Source organism: Buceros rhinoceros, unplaced genomic scaffold (assembly GCF_000710305.1).
Source record: "Buceros rhinoceros silvestris isolate BGI_N320 unplaced genomic scaffold, ASM71030v1 scaffold19245, whole genome shotgun sequence".
Classification (NCBI taxonomy): Eukaryota; Metazoa; Chordata; class Aves; order Bucerotiformes; family Bucerotidae; genus Buceros; species Buceros rhinoceros.
Window position 1 is genome coordinate 29,731 of NW_010414916.1, and position 21,409 is coordinate 51,139.

The 21,409-nt window shown below is 38.5% G+C and overlaps 1 protein-coding gene across 1 annotated transcript in view; it reads left to right on the forward strand.

Moving 5' to 3' along the window:
• FRY (furry homolog (Drosophila)) overlaps positions 1-21,409 on the forward strand; it is a gene marked incomplete at its 5' end in the record, with an annotated part of 83,413 nt that overhangs the window by 29,667 nt on the left and 32,337 nt on the right. Inside the window, 13 exons of the mRNA XM_010137254.1 lie at positions 3,067-3,252; positions 5,007-5,205; positions 5,836-5,957; positions 6,818-7,005; positions 7,915-8,009; positions 9,705-10,306; positions 11,936-12,033; positions 12,126-12,296; positions 17,076-17,216; positions 17,958-18,137; positions 19,209-19,370; positions 20,111-20,185; positions 21,218-21,388. Of these exons, the coding sequence (XP_010135556.1) occupies positions 3,067-3,252; positions 5,007-5,205; positions 5,836-5,957; positions 6,818-7,005; positions 7,915-8,009; positions 9,705-10,306; positions 11,936-12,033; positions 12,126-12,296; positions 17,076-17,216; positions 17,958-18,137; positions 19,209-19,370; positions 20,111-20,185; positions 21,218-21,388 (2,390 nt within the window). The remainder of the gene's footprint in view (positions 1-3,066; positions 3,253-5,006; positions 5,206-5,835; positions 5,958-6,817; positions 7,006-7,914; positions 8,010-9,704; positions 10,307-11,935; positions 12,034-12,125; positions 12,297-17,075; positions 17,217-17,957; positions 18,138-19,208; positions 19,371-20,110; positions 20,186-21,217; positions 21,389-21,409) is intronic.

Here is a 21,409-nt window from a genome sequence, read left to right on the forward strand (position 1 = left end):
GCAGGCAAAAAAAGATTAAATTGGGAGACTACAGCATAGTAGTAGAGTATATGCGGCACACTCCAGTATATAGTGGAAGAAGATACCTCATTCTCCTTTTCTGCTACTCTGTTACCAATTGTTTGGAATTTTTTTATGAAATAGGGGTTTTTTGAAAATCCACACTCATCAGATACTCGAGTTTTGTTTATTAGTACACTGATTTCAGCTAATGAAACACAAGAATAACATCCAGGACCCTGTCAGATGCGATTTCCAGGGTCAGTTTCAAAAATGATATTTCACATAGATTCTTCATTTTACATCTATTTTGTTGCTGCCCATAGCAATTTTTTAAATATTTTTTGTATTGCTGTGAACTTTCTAGAGTGTAAGAAGGAGCTGAAAGAGAACTGTATAAGTGTAAGAATCACATCAATAACCATCGTCTCAATAACCATCAACAGCACATCAATAACCAAACAACGTCTTTAGTGTGATTTGTAACAAGTGTGAGAAAACTGGTGCTTACAGTTAGGAATTCTCAGAAGATTAGAATAACTTAAGACAGGAGTAGTATGCTGCAGCATGGGCACTTCAGTTAAGTCAGCTTTAAGGAGCCATCAGGGAGCTACGTCAATAAACATACATGGAGAAACAGAGTTATGATACTAGTAATCCATTATTAAAATGTCTTTAATGATTCGTTCGTGCAGTAATTTTCGACACGACAGGTTTTCATAAGAACTAAATATAAATTTATTAATACCATTCGAGACAGTCCCTTGGTTAAGAACTCCCAATTCTCAAGTGTGAAGTTAAAGCTTACTGTAACTGGTAACTAAATTTAGTGTTAGTTGTGGTTTAGTGGTAGTGGTTTAGTGGTAGTTGTTATACCTCCTGTGGAAATTTTTTCTAGGTTATGTAGTAGAGCTCTGTTGTGATGGTATAAGGAAGTTATGCTACACAGGTTAGCCAAAGGTTTGAATGTGATTGAAAATTGAGTATTTCTGTCCTGTTGGAATGTGACTAGGCAGATACATCTAAATGACTAATACTAAATACCAAAATGAAAGAATTTTGCAGTGTATGTTTTTAATAGGCTATTGGATGGCTTATAGTACTGATAGTGAAGCTGATGTGAACCTGCCTATCTGGCTACCAGGTCAAGGGAAATTACTCTCCCGCTCTTCTCCACTCCGGTGAGACCTCACCTGGAACACTGCATCCAGCTCTGGAGTCCTCAGCATAACAAAGACATAGACCTACTGGAGAGGGTCCAGAGGAGGGCCACAAGAGGGTCAGAGGGTTGGAGCACCTCTGCTATGAAGAAAGACTGAGAGATTTGGAGTTGTTCAGCCTGGAGAGGAGAAGGCTCTGGGGAGATCTTACTGCACCCTTTCAGTAATTAAAGGGGTCTTAAAAGAGAGACAGGGACAATCTTTTTATCTGGGCCTGTTGTGACAGGACAAGGGGTAATGGTTTTAAACTAAAAGAGGAGAGATTTAGACTAGATCTAAGGAAGAAATTTTTACAATGAGGATGGTAAAACGTTGGAACAGGTTGTCCAGAGAAGTGGTAAAAGTCCCATTCCTGGAAACATTCGAGGTCAGTTTGGATGGGGCACTGAGCAACGTGATCTAGCTGAAGGTGTCTCTGCTCACTTCAGGGGGGTTGGACTAGGTCATCACCTTTGAGGCTCCCTTCCAACCCAAAGCATGCTATGATTCTATGATCTCAGTAATGGATGTAAATCACTGCTGTTTAAAGACTCTTTTGCAACCAGCCTGATACGAGTTGAGCCGCTACACTCCTTTCCGATAGAAATGTCTCCACGTCACAGTACTTTACCTTCTCAGGAACTCTTCCAAGTGAAAGATGGGCCCAGCACTGGAGACACACAAAGCCTGGACGCTTCTTCTCACTTCATAGTTAGCATATCTATGTCAATACTTTCATACAACCCCAGGGTTTAACAGAATTTCAGTCACAAGTGCTGCCAATGTAGAATTTATTTTCAACTAAAAGAAATTCTTAAATCCTTTTCAATGTATGTTAGAACAGGGTAGGATGTGGGTTCATTATCTCCTGGCAGGTGGAAGAAAATGGAGAAGGGAGAATAGGAGCAAAAACCTGAAGAAGCTGATAAAGAGGTGGGCAGGTTGGCTGTGGTTCTTTTGGGGAAGACTATGGGCAGGCAGTAGGAGCAGCTTCAATTTTGCAGGCCGGAGAAGAACCAGTGTGACTGGAGTATATTAGAAAACACTTGTCTTGAAAGACCTGCTGTTGCTGCCACTTATCATAATGAAGGAGCTGCTTTTTAAAGAGAAATATATACTGAGAAGGGAGTAGCTTAAAAAGAAAATAATTCAATTTTTCAGCACTGAAATGAAACTGCCCCTAAACAGAAGAAAATGTTTTTAAATATCCTGGATGATACTGAAAGAGAATCAAAAAGAAATTACTACCACAGAGTGCAGTTTATTTTACAAACATTTGTTTCCTTTGTATTTGTAATTTGTGAATTATTCAAGTTGTGTTAAAATCTTACAAACAGCAGCAGTGCTAACCAGATCAGAGTATTTCAGTGCTAGACCTTCAGTTTCAGTTCTGCACCCTGAGCTAGTGCCTATTTTCTCCAGCTACTCACTGGTAGCTGAAGTTCTTTTTCAAGGGGTTTTGTCTATCAGGTCCTTTCTTAATAAATCAGTATCTACGTCTTTCAGTTTGCACTCATTGTAAAACTGTTGTCAGTACAAAAAAGCCAGATACGGAAGTAAGCAGTGTAATTACAGCCACCACCAAGAATTTCTCATCTTTAGAGATTTTCCTCTGTCAAATTAACATAAATAAAATTAGCATAAAGTTGTATTACCACACATTTTGTAACTCCTGTGTGGAACCTCAGTCTAGAAACCAAATATATAGATACACGTAAGTAGAAACACTAGTAACTGTGTAGGGAAATACTACATCTTTTGTTTGTTTGTAATATTGCCACAAAGTGCCTTGGAATTTTTTATATTTCTGGAATGTGAGCTTGTTTATTATTTCATATTCAGTGATTGCTGTAACCGTTTCTTTTAGGTCTTGACCATTACCGCCCCGAGGTCTTTGAACACAGTAAAAAGTTACTGCTTCACCTTTTGATTGCCTTGTCTTGCAATAGCAACTATCAAGCCATTGCATCAGTGCTTCTTCAGACCAGAGAGATGAATGAGATCAAGACTCTGACAGTACAGCCGGCATACTTACCTGAATATCTTTATACAGGTAATAAAACAAAAGAAGAAAAGAACATCGCATTATACTGTGAGGCTTTTCAAAGTAGGATGTCAAGGTTACTTTTATAAAATATGAAATTTTTATAAATTAAAATAATAAAGTGCCAAATATGAACAGTTCCCATTAATATTAATTCCATGTGGACCACCCTAGAGATGCACTCAGATTATTATTAGATAACTCTTCATGGTAGTGAGAAAGCTATCTGATGTAAGGCAAAATACATAATGTAGAATTTTAAACATTAATACAGCTAATAACTTCCTAACTTCCCCCTCGGGGAGCCAGGACTGCTTTAAATGAGAGCAATCACTCCTCACAGACTTCAAGAGAAATTAATAAATAATTCCACCACAGGAAGAGCAGCAAGAATGTGCAGCTCAGATTTTCCATTATTAAGTTAAATTTCACATTATATGCACCCTCCTTTATATCACTGATATATACTTAATTTCTGTCCTGATATCTGTTTCTGCATTAGGAGTCTTACTTCAGACCTCAGCTGAGATGAGTGTTCTGTTAAGTTTTATCAAATTGCCTCTTTTTAAGGCGTTAGTTGGGAACAGTTTGTAGAAAGCTGCAGGAATTATTTTAAAGTAATGAGAAGAAGAGATAGGTATTTCACATTCATGAATTAGTTTGGCCATTGAAGTTTCATTCTGAATAATGTCTGTGCAAAATTACCTCACACATAAATTTCCTTTCTTATGGTGTATAGATGTCTTTTCCAATGCATGTTCATGATATTAAATATAGAGTAAAATTCTTACATTAAAATTTTATTGCTGCTTTTCTGCCAAAATGAAAAACTATTTTCATTCCTGTGTCTGAAAAGCATAATTGGTACTCTGTGTCTGGCCCTTTTAAGTCCAAGAAGTTATCAAAACTTTGTATTTGGACCCTTTTATGAGCAGCTAATTAAAGAGCAAAAGTAGCTATAGCAAAGATTCCTCATTTAAAATAATTCAGTTCAGGTTTGTTCCATCTAACATCAGGCAACTAAATTAAGTCTCCTGACCTGCAATGGATTTTGTCAGTAGACAGGCCCCTCCTGCTCTTGGTCTTCTCGCAAGGCCAGTTTTTCTGTTTTAAATACAGCCTAAGGTGACTAGCAGTCTAACTTTAAGAAAACAGATCTTAGTTTCTAAATTCAGCTCTGAAGTTATGTGGCAGGGTTTTGACCTAGCAGAACTCTTACTCAGATGTTTAATCTTAATGCTGAAAATATTTAGTAGGAGTAGTCTGGTGTTTATAATTACTAAAGGTGTTGAACAGAAGCTCTAAACATTTGCATCTTGGTTTCCATTACATTCATAAGATTAGGACAACAAAAATATCTTAAAAATTCCGTCCTGCAGAGGTTTTTTCCTCGTTAGACTAGCCCAGAGAAGTGAGCTGAACTTTGCAGGCACTTAGCCGACTTCAAAATTCACTGTACAAAAAGTCATAGTTCTGAATGTAAAAAGCCCTGAAACATTTGGTTTTCATGTACCGTAGCCCTCGTGCAGTCCTTGACTTGAATGTTTTTTCATTTTATATTTGATTCTGCACGTTTAGAAACGCAGTAGAGTTTTTGCTCACATCGGCGTTTGAGGGTTGTTGTGTTCGACAGGATTTCTCTGTGTTTCCCAGTAGAGGGTTTCTGCTGCTGACTCTGGAAAGAGCTGTTTGGTGGACACTTCCCTCTGTAACGCTGGCCCAACAGTGCATTCCATCTTTATCTCCTCCCTTTTGGCTGGCAGGTGGCTTTGACTTTCTGCGGGAACACCAGTCATCTCCAGTGCCAGACTCAGGCTTGAGCTCCAGCTCCACCTCCTCCAGTATCAGTCTGGGAGGCAGCAGTGGAAATCTCCCACAGATAACACAAGAGGTTGAGGACATGGACACTGCTGCGGAAACAGATGAGAAAGCAAACAAATTAATTGAGTTTCTGACAACCAGGTAATGGAGATAGCAGAGGATAATTTTGTACTTGAAACGCATACTTTCCTGTCTTCTCTACAATTATCTGTAGCAACTTTTAAAGAATCAAAGGAAAATGACCAAGCTTTTATAGTAATTACAGACTCCCATTCCTCTTTTATTGATATCTATAGAAGTAGGTAGGTAGTTAAAAGCACTACAGTGTCAGGAACAACAGAAAAATATCTTGCCTGACAGGAATAAAATGTTTGATTGACTGATAGTATTATGTTCAGCAATGAGCTAATGGAAGAAGACACTTTTATAATAATAAAATTAGATAGGAGGTGTACAGGGCATAGTGAAAGGCCATGGTGAAACTAGTATTAACTACCAACTACAGATAGCAGATCCTAGGCACAATGTTAAATTAAAGAACAGGGGTTTGTTTATGCTGCTCTCTAAATGGTATAAATTTTATTTTGAAAGAGAAGTTTTGCAAAATACAGCATAGGGATATTTATCTACTTTTATTTTGTTCAGTTGCAGGTTTTCCAGGATATGGCCCTGGAAGTATCTAATTGCCTTTATAGATTATATATTTTACCTGATTACATTAATTTCTGATAACTCAAAGAAATTTTGCACTTTGTTATGTATTTCTTTAAGGGCATTTGGTCCACTCTGGTGCCATGAAGATATCACACCCAAAAATCAAAATACCAAGAGTGCTGAACAGCTTACTAATTTTCTGCGTCATGTTGTATCTGTATTTAAAGATTCCAAGTCAGGTAGTAAATTCTTTTTCTTTTCAAAACTAAAAGAATATCCCTTCAAGGCCACACTGAATGTTTATTCTGTGACTTAGCAGATCTGTTTACGTGGAAGAACAACATACTGTATGTCCTAACAAGGATGTATGACATATGAAATAATTGCTTTAAAAAAACATGTTAGTTGGATTGTGGCTGAATGTTAAAGTGAACATTTCTTCAGAGATGTTGGTAGAAAGCCTTTTGATTGATTCTACCAGATAAAAGGTCCTCTATGTCCTGTAGGTAAAAGATACCACAGTTACTTATGGTGTTGTAATACACAGTTTGTTAAATTTCTTCTGTCAAGAAAAGTTTAGTTTTAATATATTATGTTTGTAACGCTTAGGAAATGTACTGATTGTATTTTGAAAACCAACACAGTCGCTAATGAAATATCTTCCAACATGAAAGCAGAATGCAGCATCAGTATTTATATTTAAGAACTTATCCAAAGCCTTCTGACTAATAGAAAGCCTCCTAATTCAGCTGGAATTTAGGTTTGGGAGTCTTCAGAAGCTACTGTGTTGCTGCCAGGGAGAATAGTGGATAGCTTGAAAGTTCGTCCAGGAATTGGAAAAAAATCTAAATCATATGAATAATTTCAGCCTTTTGCTGATGATCATTTGCAGACTCAGATTTTGGTTTTGCAGTTTATTTCCTTACATTCTGTGTGAAATAGATGTAAACTCGGAGATTCTCCCAAACACAGATATTTCTCCATTTCTCACAAGATTTGCAGGATACACTACACTGCATATCCTTCCCACAGAGTTGGTTCAGCCTGTTTATGATGCACAGTAAAGAATGTAATTTTAAAAAAAAATTCTTTTGCTTAGGTTTTCATTTGGAGCAGCATTTGAGTGAAGTTGCTTTACAAACAGCTCTTTCAAGCTCTTCAAGACATTATGCAGGTCGCTCTTTCCAAATATTTAGGGCCCTAAAGCAGCCCCTTTCTGCACATGCATTATCTGACCTCCTGTCAAGATTGGTGGAAGTTATTGGAGAGCATGGAGATGAGATTCAGGTATGCATGTGCACATAGTGCTTCTTAGTATTGTTGAATTAATGTATACTTAATTTAAAATGACCACTTTAACAAGGTGTTCCAGAGTCAAGTGATGCAAAATAGAATGTCGCCTTAGAAAAAGTTGCTTCTGAGTTTACTGAATCCATATGTACCTTATCAAAGCCTTATCAGGTTGTTAGAATCTCCTATAGTTCTAAAGAGAACAACTAGAAAACATCTAGTAAGTGTCACATAATGAAATTTTCATTATGACTAGTTTTTCCCTTTTCGTATCACTCATTTGTGCCTAAGGAAGCCACTATCCTATCTGCTGATATCACCTAATTTCTCAAATCTTTTGGAATAAAGAAATCCACACCATCCTTAACAATACAAAACTTACATTGACCTAATTTGATCCAATTTAGTCCTCTCTTAGTGAACTATGATGTACACTTGGTTTAGCTAAACAGACTGAAATTTTACAGAGGCTGCTATTTATTGTGAGATTCAAGACTTAATAAAAGGAACTACTAGCTCTTAATAAGAAATGGACTGACATCACCTCCATATTTCACTTAGGTAATGGAGCTGCCACAGGATGACAGTAATATTCTGTCACAACTGCTTGTGCAGAATTCATCTCAGTGACCTGCAAGTCAGAGGTTCTGTACGCCATTACCCGTCCCCTGGTGACATATGTGCCCTTCTTGCATGCCTTCATAGACCATTCAAAGGCAGAAAATAAAATACATTTGTAGTGACATTTTAATGTTCAGGGCAGTGGCACTGATGTTAGTGTTGTTCTTTTTACAGGAGAAAGTACATGTTTTTAGTAGGTGCCTATTCTTTTTATGAACTGAAGACTTTTAAATGTTCGGTATTTTGAATATCTCTGTTGAAATGGTTAACCTCATGCATTGATAGGGGTACGTAATGGAGGCGCTACTTACTCTGGAAGCTGCTGTGGATAATCTCTCTGACTGTCTAAAGAACAGTGATCTTTTGACAGTGTTATCACGGTAAGAGCTTAACTGTATCTTCTTTTTTTTCCCAATGTCTCATGATATTAAGTTTGCAGTTCTGCAGTCTGACAGTATAAAATAATTTTGATAAGAATGAGCTCCTTTGTAAACTTCAGAGAACTAGACTAAGAGCAGATCTCAGCGAAGTTTTGCAACAGTTGAAATAATGTTAATACAACTAATGAAACTTAACAATGCGTTGTAAATTCTGTCTTGCTGCCACCTGGCTATAACTTATTTTAACATCTTTTTAAGATACTGTATTTTTTGCACCTTTGTACCGTATACTTGAAAACATATCTGGGAAGAAACATGGTTTTTTTGCAATACCAGTTCCATACAACCTGTCATTCTCAGATGAAGTATTCCCAAAAAGTAAATGATCCTCAATAAAACTAGGTAGAATTTTGTCCCATGTGTACACAACCCATGGGTTTTGCCAGATGCGTAGACCGCTTTAGGAAACCCTTGGACTTACAGCAGACCTTTGTATGTGGAAGGAAATTGCGGGTTCCTTCTGTAACACAGCTGTTGGCAGTACTGAGGGAGACTAATGTCTGTCTGACTTCTAATAGCAACAGAATAGCCAACGTTTTTGAAAAATGTCCATAAGTTACCATGCCTTACATGCAGGATAAAAATGCAAGGGCTGTCGTTTCTGAAGCTAGTAAGTAGGGTGCTGTTTTATACTGCAGTGGCAGAACTCAGGTATTTCTTTGTAACAGAGTAGAGGTGGGGAAATAGAGCTTCTACTTTCTAAACTAAGAGCTATTTGTCTTTCTTTAGTGCATATTTCAGAAAGGAGCAAAATGGAGCAGAAAATAAGAAACGCTCAAGAAAGCAAGGGCATGCAATATTCTTTACCCTGATGCTATTGATTCCATAAGATCCTCTTTAAATACTATAGACAGTAGGGACTCATATACTGTGAGGTATGAATGAGACCAGAGAGGCAGGAATTAGCTGTTTTCCGGAACAAACTTCTCTTGCATGTATCAGCACAGCATGTTCATGTGTACAGATAACTGATAGGGATTGTCTAGATCATCACATGATAGTCCATGAGGAGGCATCAGTCACTGAAATTGAAACACCTTTGCTTTCTGTAAACCACCTTGAAGAGCTCTTAGGATACAGGCAGGGGTGGATGCAATGACAAGGTTTCTGAAGGACTTGTACTAGCAAGAACATAGGCAGCCAAGGTTTCTTGAGGATAATGTGGCATATTTGCAATTCTGCTTAAAGATACACTTGTTTTTTCTGCCCACAGTTACCACCTTAGCCAGTAAGCCATTGTGCATTTTGCCTGCCAGCTATGCCAAGTTCAGGGTTTGCTCCCCTGATGAGAGCATTGTACAGACTGAAATGGTTTTCAGTTCTACCACTGCCCCATTGTACGGGCATTTCCACAAGTCACCTCACAGTGCTGTATTTCTCACCCTCATGTAGTTTTTACATATCTGGACTGTTGGCTGGCCTGCTCTGGCTTGGTGCAGTGCCACATGGACCTTACTTCAGTCCTATCTGTGGGCACTTCTGGAAAAGAAAGAAGGCTTCAACAGACAGTGCAGCATTATACTTTTCCTAGTTACATATTTACAGTTTGATAAATATTGAACTTGCATCCAATCTGTACAAGTTTCAAGCTGGGCATTCACACATTGTACTGTATATTATATATTTTTGTTTCAGTTCATCTTCACCAGATTTAACGTCAAGCACCAAACTGACTGCAAACCGGAAGAGCACAGGACAGCTGAATGTGAATCCTGCCAGTGGTAACACAGCCACTGCTGAACGAAGCAGGCACCAGAGGAGCTTCTCTGTACCCAAAAAGTTTGGAGATGTGGACAAGTCCTCAGACCCACCACGCAGTGCCACATTAGACAGAATTCAGGCGTGCACCCAGCAAGGCCTGTCCTCTAAAACAAGAAGTTCATCTTCTCTAAAGGACAGTCTCACTGACCCATCACATATTAACAATCCAACCAACCTACTGGCTACCATCTTCTGGGTTGCTGTGGCTTTGATGGAATCAGATTTTGAGTTTGAGTACCTAATGGCATTGCGGTTACTGAATAAACTTCTGGCTCATTTGCCACTAGATAAAGCTGAAAACCGGGAGAAGTTAGAGAAGTTGCAAGGGCAGCTCAAGTGGGCAGACTTCTCAGGGCTTCAGCAGCTACTGCTGAAAGGATTCACCTCCCTTACTACCACTGATCTCACACTACAGCTCTTCAGTTTGCTGACACCAGTGTCTCGAATATCCATGGTGGATTCCTCTCAAGCTATAGGTAAAACCAGTATACTTTCCCCTCTTTTAGTTTCCATTGCTTTGACATTTGATGATGGACTTCATTAGTCTATCTGAACAAAATCAAGAATTGTCACTTTCTCTTCTGATAAAGCATAATGTACTTTTGCTTTGAGCAGGGTAGGGTTTTTGGAAATTCATAGCACTATAACATGTTACTGAAGAGTGAATTTATTGCATACTCAGGTTTTGGAGGAGAGCAGTCGTATTATTTATCATTTCAGCTCTAGGGATTAGCAGTAAAGTTTCTGAGTGCTGACAAAGTAAACATATCTAAGGAGATACTGTCAAATTTTCTAGAACCTATTTTGGCCAGTTTTTCCATTGAATTATTTTCAGAATATTTCAAATTGTGTGATTTTAAATTAGTGCTTCGTACGATTTTTCCTAGAAATACAAATATCGAAAACTCTTGTACACTTTTTAGATAAACTACAATAGCACATCAATGAGTGAGGAAGGAAGCCTGGATTATAATGAAATAGGGTAACAATTATTTAGCTGAGGTTGTGACCACTTCTTAATTGTATTTCTTGAAGAGATTTTTCACTCTGTTTCAGAAATATTAAGACAACTGTGCAGGCTTCACAACTAAGTCATAGCAAGCTTAGACACAGAGTAGGGGGATGAATGTCATGAACAGTCTGCCCATCTCTAAGGACATGAGTGGTGCCTGTGTCCCAGACTTTGGTTCAGAAATTTACACACGGGCTGTGACAGTACCACATGGAGGTATCTTTTCTTTTCCCTGAGTATAGAGGAAGCCTAGGGAAAGTACGCTCCTAACTTAGGCAACTTGTTTGATTGTGTAGAACAAGAGGGAATGAATGGTTAGAAAGTTATTTTCATAGATAAGATTTTTTCTTTTCAAAAAACAATGGTGTCTGGATGCAATTTCTTGAACTCTGAGCTCCCACCTGAGCTGGAACAGCTTTTTTTTATAGTTCCCTCTTACAGTCACTGCCTGTAGTTCATCAACAGCCTTGACCTGTGAGTTGGTGCAGAAGAGCTGAATCCCAGTTCCAGAGTGAGCCCTTATGCTAATGACAGTGACTGACACTTGGTGCAGGAGCCATCTCCTGGTTTCAAAAACACCCATTTGAGTAGTCTCATCTGACCAGCTATATCAGAATTTTGATTCATTAATATTATTAACTTGAACAGTGTAAAACAATGGAAGCTGTGCCTGGCAGCCTGCCTAAAACAGTTGTTCATTTATCAGTACTCACTGAGTTTCTCTTTGTGTTTTAGCAGCAGTAATATCAATGCCACCGGTTAAGACTGTCAATAAGCTGATTAAGTGGAAAAGATATACATAAATACTTTTGTGAAATATTTTATCCTGTAAATACCTATTTATGCAGTAGCGTTTGCAGGAATCAGTTCATGCTTTATAACAGTACTGTTGCCTAAATGATGCACTGGATTTTCAAATTAAGACGCCTCTAAGACAAATGTGTCAAGGCCAGTGAGGTGAACAACTTGACAGTCTGTGTGAGTTGACGGCTAGTGTAATATTGAAACAGCAACCTCTTGAAACACAGTATAAAGATCCCTGTGGCTCTTGCTGTCCAAAATATACATTTTGTTCTGTATTTTCCTGTTCTAGGATTTCCACTGAATGTTTTGTGTCTCCTGCCCCATTTAATTCAGCATTTTGACAGCCCAAACCAGTTTTGTAAAGATATAGCAGAAAGGATTGCTCAGGTATCAAAGTTATTTACTGTTTTGTACATCCTCAAACCCTGTAAATGCAGTTGCTTTGTTCTTAATGTGTTTTGACATTTATGTTTAATTAGGTTTGCTTGGAGGAGAAGAACCCCAAGCTATCAAATCTTGCACATGTCATGACCCTTTATAAAACACACAGCTATACAAGGGACTGTGCTACCTGGGTAAATGTGGTTTGCCGTTACCTTCATGAAGCATTTGCTGATATTACTTTGAGTATGGTTACGTATTTGGCTGAGGTAAGTTTTTTAAAACTTTTTAACTGTTTTAACTCTTTTGATGCCTAACAACTCAAAGATCTGAAGTCTGCCTTGCAGATTAGATTAATTTATAGTTTATCTCTCTGTTATTTATGATTAAGAATAAAAAGCAGAAATTAGCAGAAACAAAGGGAATTACTATAAGAAATCAACACTGAACACTAAAACAAAAGCCTGCAAAGGTCTGCAGGGCTGATACGTCTTAAAGCAGCTTGTCTCATCAGCTAGTCAGGTTTTGCACTGTGAAGGAGAGAAAGAAACTGGACATTTATTTAGATCCCACTGAGGGAAATAAGAAAAGGACTACTTCCAGAAAGTGTTTAGCAGCATAAGTAAGATAATATCTGCTATTTAGGGATCTGATTCTTGAAACAAATTCGTAAGCATTCCTCTAAATGAATGGGATCTGAATGGGATCATCTTGCTGACCAGGTTTTCCCTCATGTTTATTGCTTGCTCCTAACATTTCCCATGTGTGGAGTATAGAACTGATGCAGTGTCATTAATGGCGATCCAAGGCTCAGTTCTGCTCTTCAGCTTAAGGCCACTTGACCTTCTGCCTTTGGCTTCAGATTAGTATCAGGACACCATTTTCTTGTAGTTCCCAGACTTAGCTCTTCACTTCCCTGCTGAGTGCCTTCAGTCTCCCTTTTTAACTAGGGAGAAGACCATTCTATATCTATGACATAAATTCTTTGTCTTCTTTAGAGTAACTTCCATTTTTGGAGCAGATTCTTTCTCCCCTCTGCCAAAGGATCTACAAAAACTCTGCAGGCATCTCTGATAGTGGCTATCTGCAGATTTTCAAGAGCCTGAGAGGCCAGGCTGTGCTCCCATGCTCACTCAAGACTTCAGAGCAAACTTGGCCCTGCTACCTCAAGCTGCAGTTCATTAACTTGTTTGCACATGGAGGCTCTCAGTAAATAAGCATATTGGATCTTAACTGATGGTGAAAGCCCTGACTCTCCTGTGGGAAACTAAAACAGGACCTTGGGTTTTTTCAGTCTGTTTTCAGACTCAAAGACTAAAGAACTATTAGCTCTTCAAACATGATTCCAAATCCTTCAGAGTCAAGTCACAGCAGAAACTTGTATTCCTAATAAACAAATGCTGTAAAAATTGAGGTTTAAACTGTTTCTCTTTTGCTTTCCCAGCCTTAGGAAAGTGTTTGCCCCTCAGTGGTTCCCTTCAGTGCTCTACATAGAGTTACTAGTGTTTCAGCTCCTCTGCAAAGGCCATTGCATGTGATCTTGCTCCCCTCAAAACAGGTTTAGACGTGCATCTGGAGACTCTTTCTTTGCACTTCCCCCTTGCTGTAGATTGGCACCACACTTCCTATATTAATGGCAAGTCAGTCAGGTTTTCGATTGTAATTAAGGCACATTCCTTACATAGCACCGTCATCGCAGCATGACAGAGTAGTAAGCACCACTTCCTTTCTCTGTATTTACATTGACTGCAGCCCTGTTGAGTCATGTCTGGGGAATATTTTATGGGCATAGGGTAGCTGCCAGTCTGGAGGAGGAGCAAGAGACAAGAAACCATCTTGTCTGGCCTGCTGTGGCCATGAATAAGATTTTGTCAGCCTTCAGAATATGGTTCCTCTTTTCTCCTTAGTTAATCCTCAGACCAGGATAAACAATGTGCTCCCGTCTCCTATAAACCAACTGTGGGATGTACTGTCAATAAGTAAAGCCAGTGGGGTTAACAGCCCCACTGGGCAATCCCCAGTTGAATGTTATAGCTGCCATTGTTTTACAGAGCCTGGGGCTTTAACAATCCTGGCTCAGTCCCCAGCGCTTGAGCCTGAGGGAAACTGTGAGACATGGAGTGCTTAAGAATAACAAAGGAAGTCTGTATTGCAACAGTGACTCATCCAAACACATGGATATACCTTCAGAAGGGGACTGTCTACCACAGGTTAAGACTATGAGAACAAATGCCCCTGGCAGAAGGTGAAAGCTTCAATTATTGCCATTCAGAGAAAAATTTGCGTTTAACCTATTTAATGCAGGGAATTGCTTGCCAGCACAAACACATTACTGAAAGCTTACTTCGATTTTATGTTAGATTTTTGCATATTATTTTTTTTAATCAATCTCATTCCATGAAAGCACAATCAATTCTAGGAGCATATCTGAATTTACATGGGTTCGTGTTAAACTAGCGATTCATTAAGTCCGGGGTCATGCTTGCACTTAAACACTAATGCTATTAATACTATTAAAAAAAAGAACAAGAAACCACATAGTGCATATAGTAGTGTGCTCATGGTAGATGTTTCCTCCTCCTCTCTGTTAGTTAGAGGCTCACTTGTGATAGAAGCATGAGCATAGATAAGCTATTCAAAACTAAGGAATCACTGGTGTTTAAAACATCTGCTGTTGCAAGGGAAAGCATGTCCTATATCACACATTATCCCACTAATGCCTTGTCTATAAGACATGGCTTGTGAAATGCCATCTTTATTTCCTCTGCGGACACAGAAAACATTTATTTGACTAACCAACATAGCCCAAGAGCTGAGTATCTCTTCTCACCTGTTGCCAGATTTGGAGTGGCAAAGGGAACTGTGTCCTGCGGTAGCACCCCATCAGCCACATCAACCAGCAACAGCCAGCCCAGGCAGCCCTTGAAAGAGCAGGCTCTGCGATCTACCTAGTTCTAGGTTAGTTGTTGCTTCAGGAATGGGACAGATATTGCTAACGGGCTGTGGATGCCTAAACCCAGATAAGACCCAGATACCACACACTAATAAGAGAGGAATCCACAATTCTTCAGAACAGTTTATATGGACCAGGGTCAAAACCCCCAAAAAAGTCTGGGAATAGTTATTATTTCTTCTTACAAATACAGTGGAAACTCTTTGTCCTGGAACTCAATGATCCAAATGATGTGTTACCACAGCTCCATCTTGCTGATATTTTTTAACCTCTGCCAGCAAAAGAATTATTACAGTACTAAATGCATTTTACAGTTGCTGTTCTTAAACTGTAACACTCTTACTTTTTACAAATTCAGGATGTATTTAAGTACACACTTGGACTGGCAACCATCACATATACTCATCTGAACAAGTGAAAACTGGCACAGTCCATAAATGTTTAGAGCTTAAGGGCCAAGAGCTGTTTAAGTCAGAGGATTCTGTTGACAACAAATTTATACAAACTGGAATGGGAGTTAGAGGGTTTCAGAGTTAGAGTTCCTAGAACAGCTTTCTAAGCCACAACAGAGACAAAATTCCCTTTATTTCCCAATAATTCCTTTTCCTATCACAAAAGTGGTTATCTGATGCAGTAGCCTCTGTCAGAACAAAAAAGAATTATTTCTCATCCAGAAACTAACATCCACATAGTGTCTTTTACTCCTTTATTCCTCTACTGAAATGGTATACTGGCTGGTGTGATGGATCACATAAACTCTTGACAAGGAAAGAATCAAACCTTCCACCACAATATCCTAAAGAAAGGCAAGAAGAAGTCTATAACCCTGTTTTGAAGAACTGCTAAGCGCATTTTATCTCTCAATGAAGGTATCTGTGGGGTGAAGCAGGTTACATCTAGTACATTTCAGTTAAAAATTCATACTGCATTTTTGTAGAGGAATAGATAAAGTTCCATCTGTTGTGGTGTTAATGGAATTTGCTTACTTTGTTTTACGAATCATTAATTACTACTCACTTTTACTGATGAAAGAAACCAGAATATTTTTAGTGGAATGAGACAGGTGTGTGTCCTACCTGATCATTCCATATTGGTTGCCGTGAAGCATTCTCATTAATGAATACTAGGCTCCACTTGGGTAACAGCTGAAATGTCTCTGATGGAAGACATGAGGCAGCATAGTTTTTATAAGTAATTCTTTCTAGATCCTAATATCTCTAGTAACCAATGTTGAAAGGACTTTTATGTCTGCCTGAATGGAGGGATAGAGTCTAGTCTTGAGCCTGTGATGACCTCCAGCAAGAACATTTGATTGCCTCTGAAAGTTGTGAGGTGGGACAGTACCTGTCACCAATGAAAAAATGTGGTACCTTCCAGGCAATTTTCAGCTGAGCTATTTCACACATGTGCAAACATAGCATGGCTGACTCTACACCTCCTGGGTTACTATTATGCATATATATGAGCACAGTTGTATTTCCAAGGTTCATTGTGGTATTCCAGGATCTACGCTCAGGTGTTTGAAATTTCCGGGATTTAGATCAAGCCCTTCTTTGTGTTAACCTCTTCAGTAAGAAAGCCCAGGGACTCCATCTCCTCCTTAGCAGAAAATGTTCCCTTGGTAGGTACAGCCGGTGACCGCTGGCAGTGAAGTATGCTTGGATAAATCTGTATTGATGTCTGAATAGCAGTAGATTTGTTTCTTCAGCATGTTTTCTTTTTTCTCACTGACTTGCAGCAAAGGTAGACATAGAAAGATACTCCCTTGGTTTTTTTGGATGTGCTTCCCCAGTTACAGTGTAAATTTTACCTACCAGTTTACTCAACTGCTGAATGTGTTTTCTGGATAAGTTAAGACAGGCATATATAAAATGTATGTTTCATTATCAGAACAGGCTAGCATTTGGCTCCCAACTTAAAGCTCTTTCTTATTTCACACTTGTATCATCATCACTTGTAAATGATTGTAAATTGGCATTGCAAAATCAGTGAGTGAAGACAGATTAACTGCACTAATGGTATTCATGAAACTAGTGGCTTTTTCCATAAGAAGCATGTCTCAAAAGGTAGTTATTTTCACTTTTTTTTTTAACAGCTACTAGAAAAAGGCCTTCCTAGCATGCAGCAGTCCCTCTTACAGATGATCTACAGTCTTCTCAGTTATATGGACCTGTCAGCTATTCCTGTGAAGCAGTTTAATGTGGAAGTGCTAAAAACCATTGAAAAATACGTACAGGTAAATACCATATCTTCTTTATATTAACGTAGGATCTTAGCAGTATTTGCTGTCATAAGTCAGTTGTCTTTATGAGAATTTAAGACCAGATTAGCAGGGAGGGCTATGACTGTTCAGTGTGGTATTTAGTTTATAAACATCCTGATGCCTCATAGACTGCACATCCCCAGATAAGATGCCCAGCTGTGTGTTCACTGTGTGGGAAGGTTTAGGCTGCAGCTACGCTACATCAGGAGCAAGCTTAATACTAGGCAGAGCCTGACTGACCACTCTTTTTAGTTGAGGGAGACGTGACATAAGCGCTTCCCTTCAGAGACTTCAGCACTGGTTCTTGGCAAGGGGAAAATTCATGTTTCTACTAGGAATTCGCAGCTGTAGAGAGCCTGCATCAAGTCAGCTTTCCTGTTAAATGGGGATTCTGCAATGTCCCTTGTATTTATCCGTACTGATTGAGGCATTCAGATAGGAGTTTTTAAATCCTTTGCCAAGTGGGCCTTGCACTCAGGTCTCCCAGGTTGCGGGTCAGTTCCTTAATAATGACACCTTAGGCAAGTGTTGGTCTCTGCTGTTGAAATTATTCTGCAAGTATGTACCTTGTTGCTGGCCAAGAGAGAAAGAATAGTAGTATTCCAATTCCACATTTTTATCGTGTGGCAAAACAATGTGCTTGTAAAATGTAAATAGTCTTGCATGTATGTGAATCTTTCTTTCTGTTTGCTGATTAAATTCACCTGTTTCCAGAGCATTCACTGGAGAGAAGCCTTGAATATCCTGAAGTTAGTAGTTTCTCGTTCTGCCAGCTTAGTGTTACCATCCTATCAACACAGCGATCTTTCAAAAGTGGAAATACATCGAGTGTGGAACAGTGCCTCCAAGGAGCTACCAGGGAAGACTTTAGAGTTTCATTTTGATATTTCAGAGGTACTATTTGTAATTCTGCTACTTAACATATTAATTGTGTTACCTGGTAATCCTAAAACGTGTGTTGCAGCTCCTTAAGAATGCTGAAAAAATAAGAAAGAAAGGAAAATTAACAAACTGAAAGTCTCTTACATTCTTTTCAATTCACAGTGACATATTTAATGACCCATTCTGGAGAGCTCTTTTTACTGGGTTGTTCTTTTTTTTTTTTTTTTGTGAAGGAATTGTTAGTTCTATTTAAAATTATCTGGTGGAAAAGCTGTGTTGCAGTTACGCCAACTGTGATTATGTATAAAATTGCCCTCCATACCCATGGCCTCCATGCCCTTTCATACTTGGATGTCAGTGTTCTCTGTAACTGTTAAACACAGAAGTACATCCTTTGTTCTGACTGAACTCTTTTACAGCAGCCTTTATCCAGCAAACCCTATACACCTTTTAGGTTTATAGAACTGACTGGTCCTATTGACTTTAAGGGGCCACTCACTTTATTGATAGTTATGAACCTGCTGGACTGTTTGCATCACTATAGACTATTTCATATAGATAATAGTGAGACTTCAAGGTTAAAAGGAAGTAGTAACATAAAAAGGCATCATGTACTAGCTGTATAAAGAGTTTCTACTTGCTGTGGGTATAGTACTAGAAAAAGCTGAGCATCCTATCGTCAATCCAAGAAAGCATTTTAATGTTTGTTGGAACAGCGCCAGAGTGTTCAACGCTCTTAGAGAAAAAACATTTAAAAACATGTTCAAGAAATGTGGATTTGAAATAAATTCCATAAGCTTTCTGCGTTTTTTGCTAATACTTATGTTAGAAACTACTTTGACAGTTGCTTTGAGTATTAGCTATTCATGAACATAAGCACTAGCTACTAAGTATAGCAATTATTACTCAGATGTTTACAGTGGAAAGTAACATACATATCAAATGACGTGAAATTTGGTGCACTCCTTGTTTTACTCCTGTATATGATCTTCAGAGTAATCTTTTCCTGCAACAGAACCAATATAACCCATTACAAGTTCATCCTGCCGCATAGTACTAGTGAATACTCACTCTCTGTTTAAGACTCCAATTATTGGGAGACGGTATGATGAGCTGCAGAGTTCTTCTGGGCGAGATGGTAAACCCAGGGCAATGGCTGTCACCCGAAGCACTTCTTCAACCTCATCAGGATCTAATTCCAATGTCCTTGTTCCTGTGAGCTGGAAGAGACCTCAGTACTCTCAGGTAAACTCCTTTTAAGTAGCCCACTATTCTCTGTGTCCTGAGCAATGCTCTTGGCTGCCTAGGGCAGTGGCAATGCAGCATCTGACTGTGAGCTGAGTATCTTTCTTGGACTCAGAAATAGAATGAGTTATGTCTGTCTTCTGCCAGTGTTTTTCTTTCAACTTGCAGGAAATTAATCTCTTCAAGACCTCCAAGTCTAGGTCAGGTTTAGCTAAGAATGAGAGGTGTGTTTAGGTATTAGCAAGGAGAGCAGATAGACAGCATGTGCAGCTTTCCTAGTACTGTTTTCTTGGGAAATTAGGTAAAAAGAATTCTGTGGAAGTCACCTTATTGATTTTGGTTATTTGCTGGTTAAAATAAATGTATTTAGTGACTTTTTTTTTTTATATAGCAGATTATATGGGAGTGACTCAGGCCTAATTCGGGAAAAATAATTATGCATGTGCTTAATTTTAAGCTTCTGATCTGTGCTTTTGAAGTAGTGCACACGATCTAATGTCTCCTTATTATGCTTCAAACAATTAATAGGCTAATTTAAAAATAATAAACACCAAAGTCATTAATAGCTATTTTAATGTTTTCTTCTATGCATAGTTACTCTGAAAGCAACCCTTTGAGCACTTAATGACTAATTCTTTGGCTGGTTCTTTCTGATTAAAAGTTTTTAATGTAAATTTCTACCCACTGGGAGAATGGGTGGCTAAAAAAACTGCTCACTTGAGAAGCTTCTTGTTTTCTAGAAAAGGACAAAGGAAAAACTGGTGCATGTCCTTTCTCTATGTGGACAGGAAGTTGGGCTGAGTAAAAACCCTTCAGTAAGTAGCCTTGTATTAACCGTTTCTTTGTTTCTTTGTGTCTTAGGCTTTAAAAGTGAGGAACTTTGTTTCCCAGGTTGCTGACCTGATTTGCAAAGTTTCATGTCACATACATACTTTGTCATTTGTACCCATGCTGCATTTCTCAGCATATAGACCAATGAGTGAATGTCTCTCTCAAAGACGATTTACTTACAGAGCTACGTGTGGTTTTGCTGGGAGAGATCTGTGATGCTGTAGGTTTTGCCATACCGTCTCAGTGGGCAGAGAGTAATGACCTCCGATATTGGCAATCTAGAGCCTTTATAAAGTAAAAAATTACATTCCAGAAATAAAACTGGGGCTGGGGGGTTTCTGGTTTTTCCATTAGATAGTAGTTCTAATGTTACTCTTTAAAAATTAATATTATCTGGTGCCAGGAAATGGGCAATAGATCATCCAGAAGAGAAAGTTCTTAGAACAGTTTTTAAATACTTTCTACAGAGAAAGGAAAATTTCTAAATGTTTCTAAATATGTTATATGTCACTTGGATTATGTTGAACAGGCCCTTAATTTTTGCAAGAGAGGGACCATTGCATTTTTGTAACTAAATTTCAGATATAATTATTTTTAGTAGGACTGGTTTTTATTTTTGTGTTTTCTAATCTTGGCATATTTTTTAATATAATTTTTAAATACAGATTTTTTTTATTAATTTACAATATCGTCCCCTTGACAGTATTTTCTTTGCAAATTTATCTGAATTTTGTTCTTATGAATGTATACAAACATCCAGGCAACATCAGTCTGCAGCCATTAGGAGGTAGCTGTAATATTCTTGGATGTGTTCCTGCAGTATGAAGTTGTTTCTTTGTACAAGTTTAATCTGAAGGCACCTGTCCAACATAAATAATGAAGAGTGTTCTAAAAATACTCAGTGAAGGAATTAGGTGTGTACTGGAAATACAGACTTCTGAATAACCAATTAGAGCTTTTAGGAAGAAACAACGAGAGGGAACAGTTTGTTACAAGAGAAATCCTTTGAATTGTAGGTAATTTTTTCTTCCTGTGGTGATTTGGATCTGATTGAGCATCAGACGAGCTTGGTGTCTTCAGAAGACGGAACAAGGGAGCAGGAGAATATGGATGATTCAAACAGTGAACAACAATTCAGAGTCTTTAGGGACTTTGATTTCCTAGATGTTGAGCTGGAAGATGGGGAGGTACAGTATATTTTCTCTGAA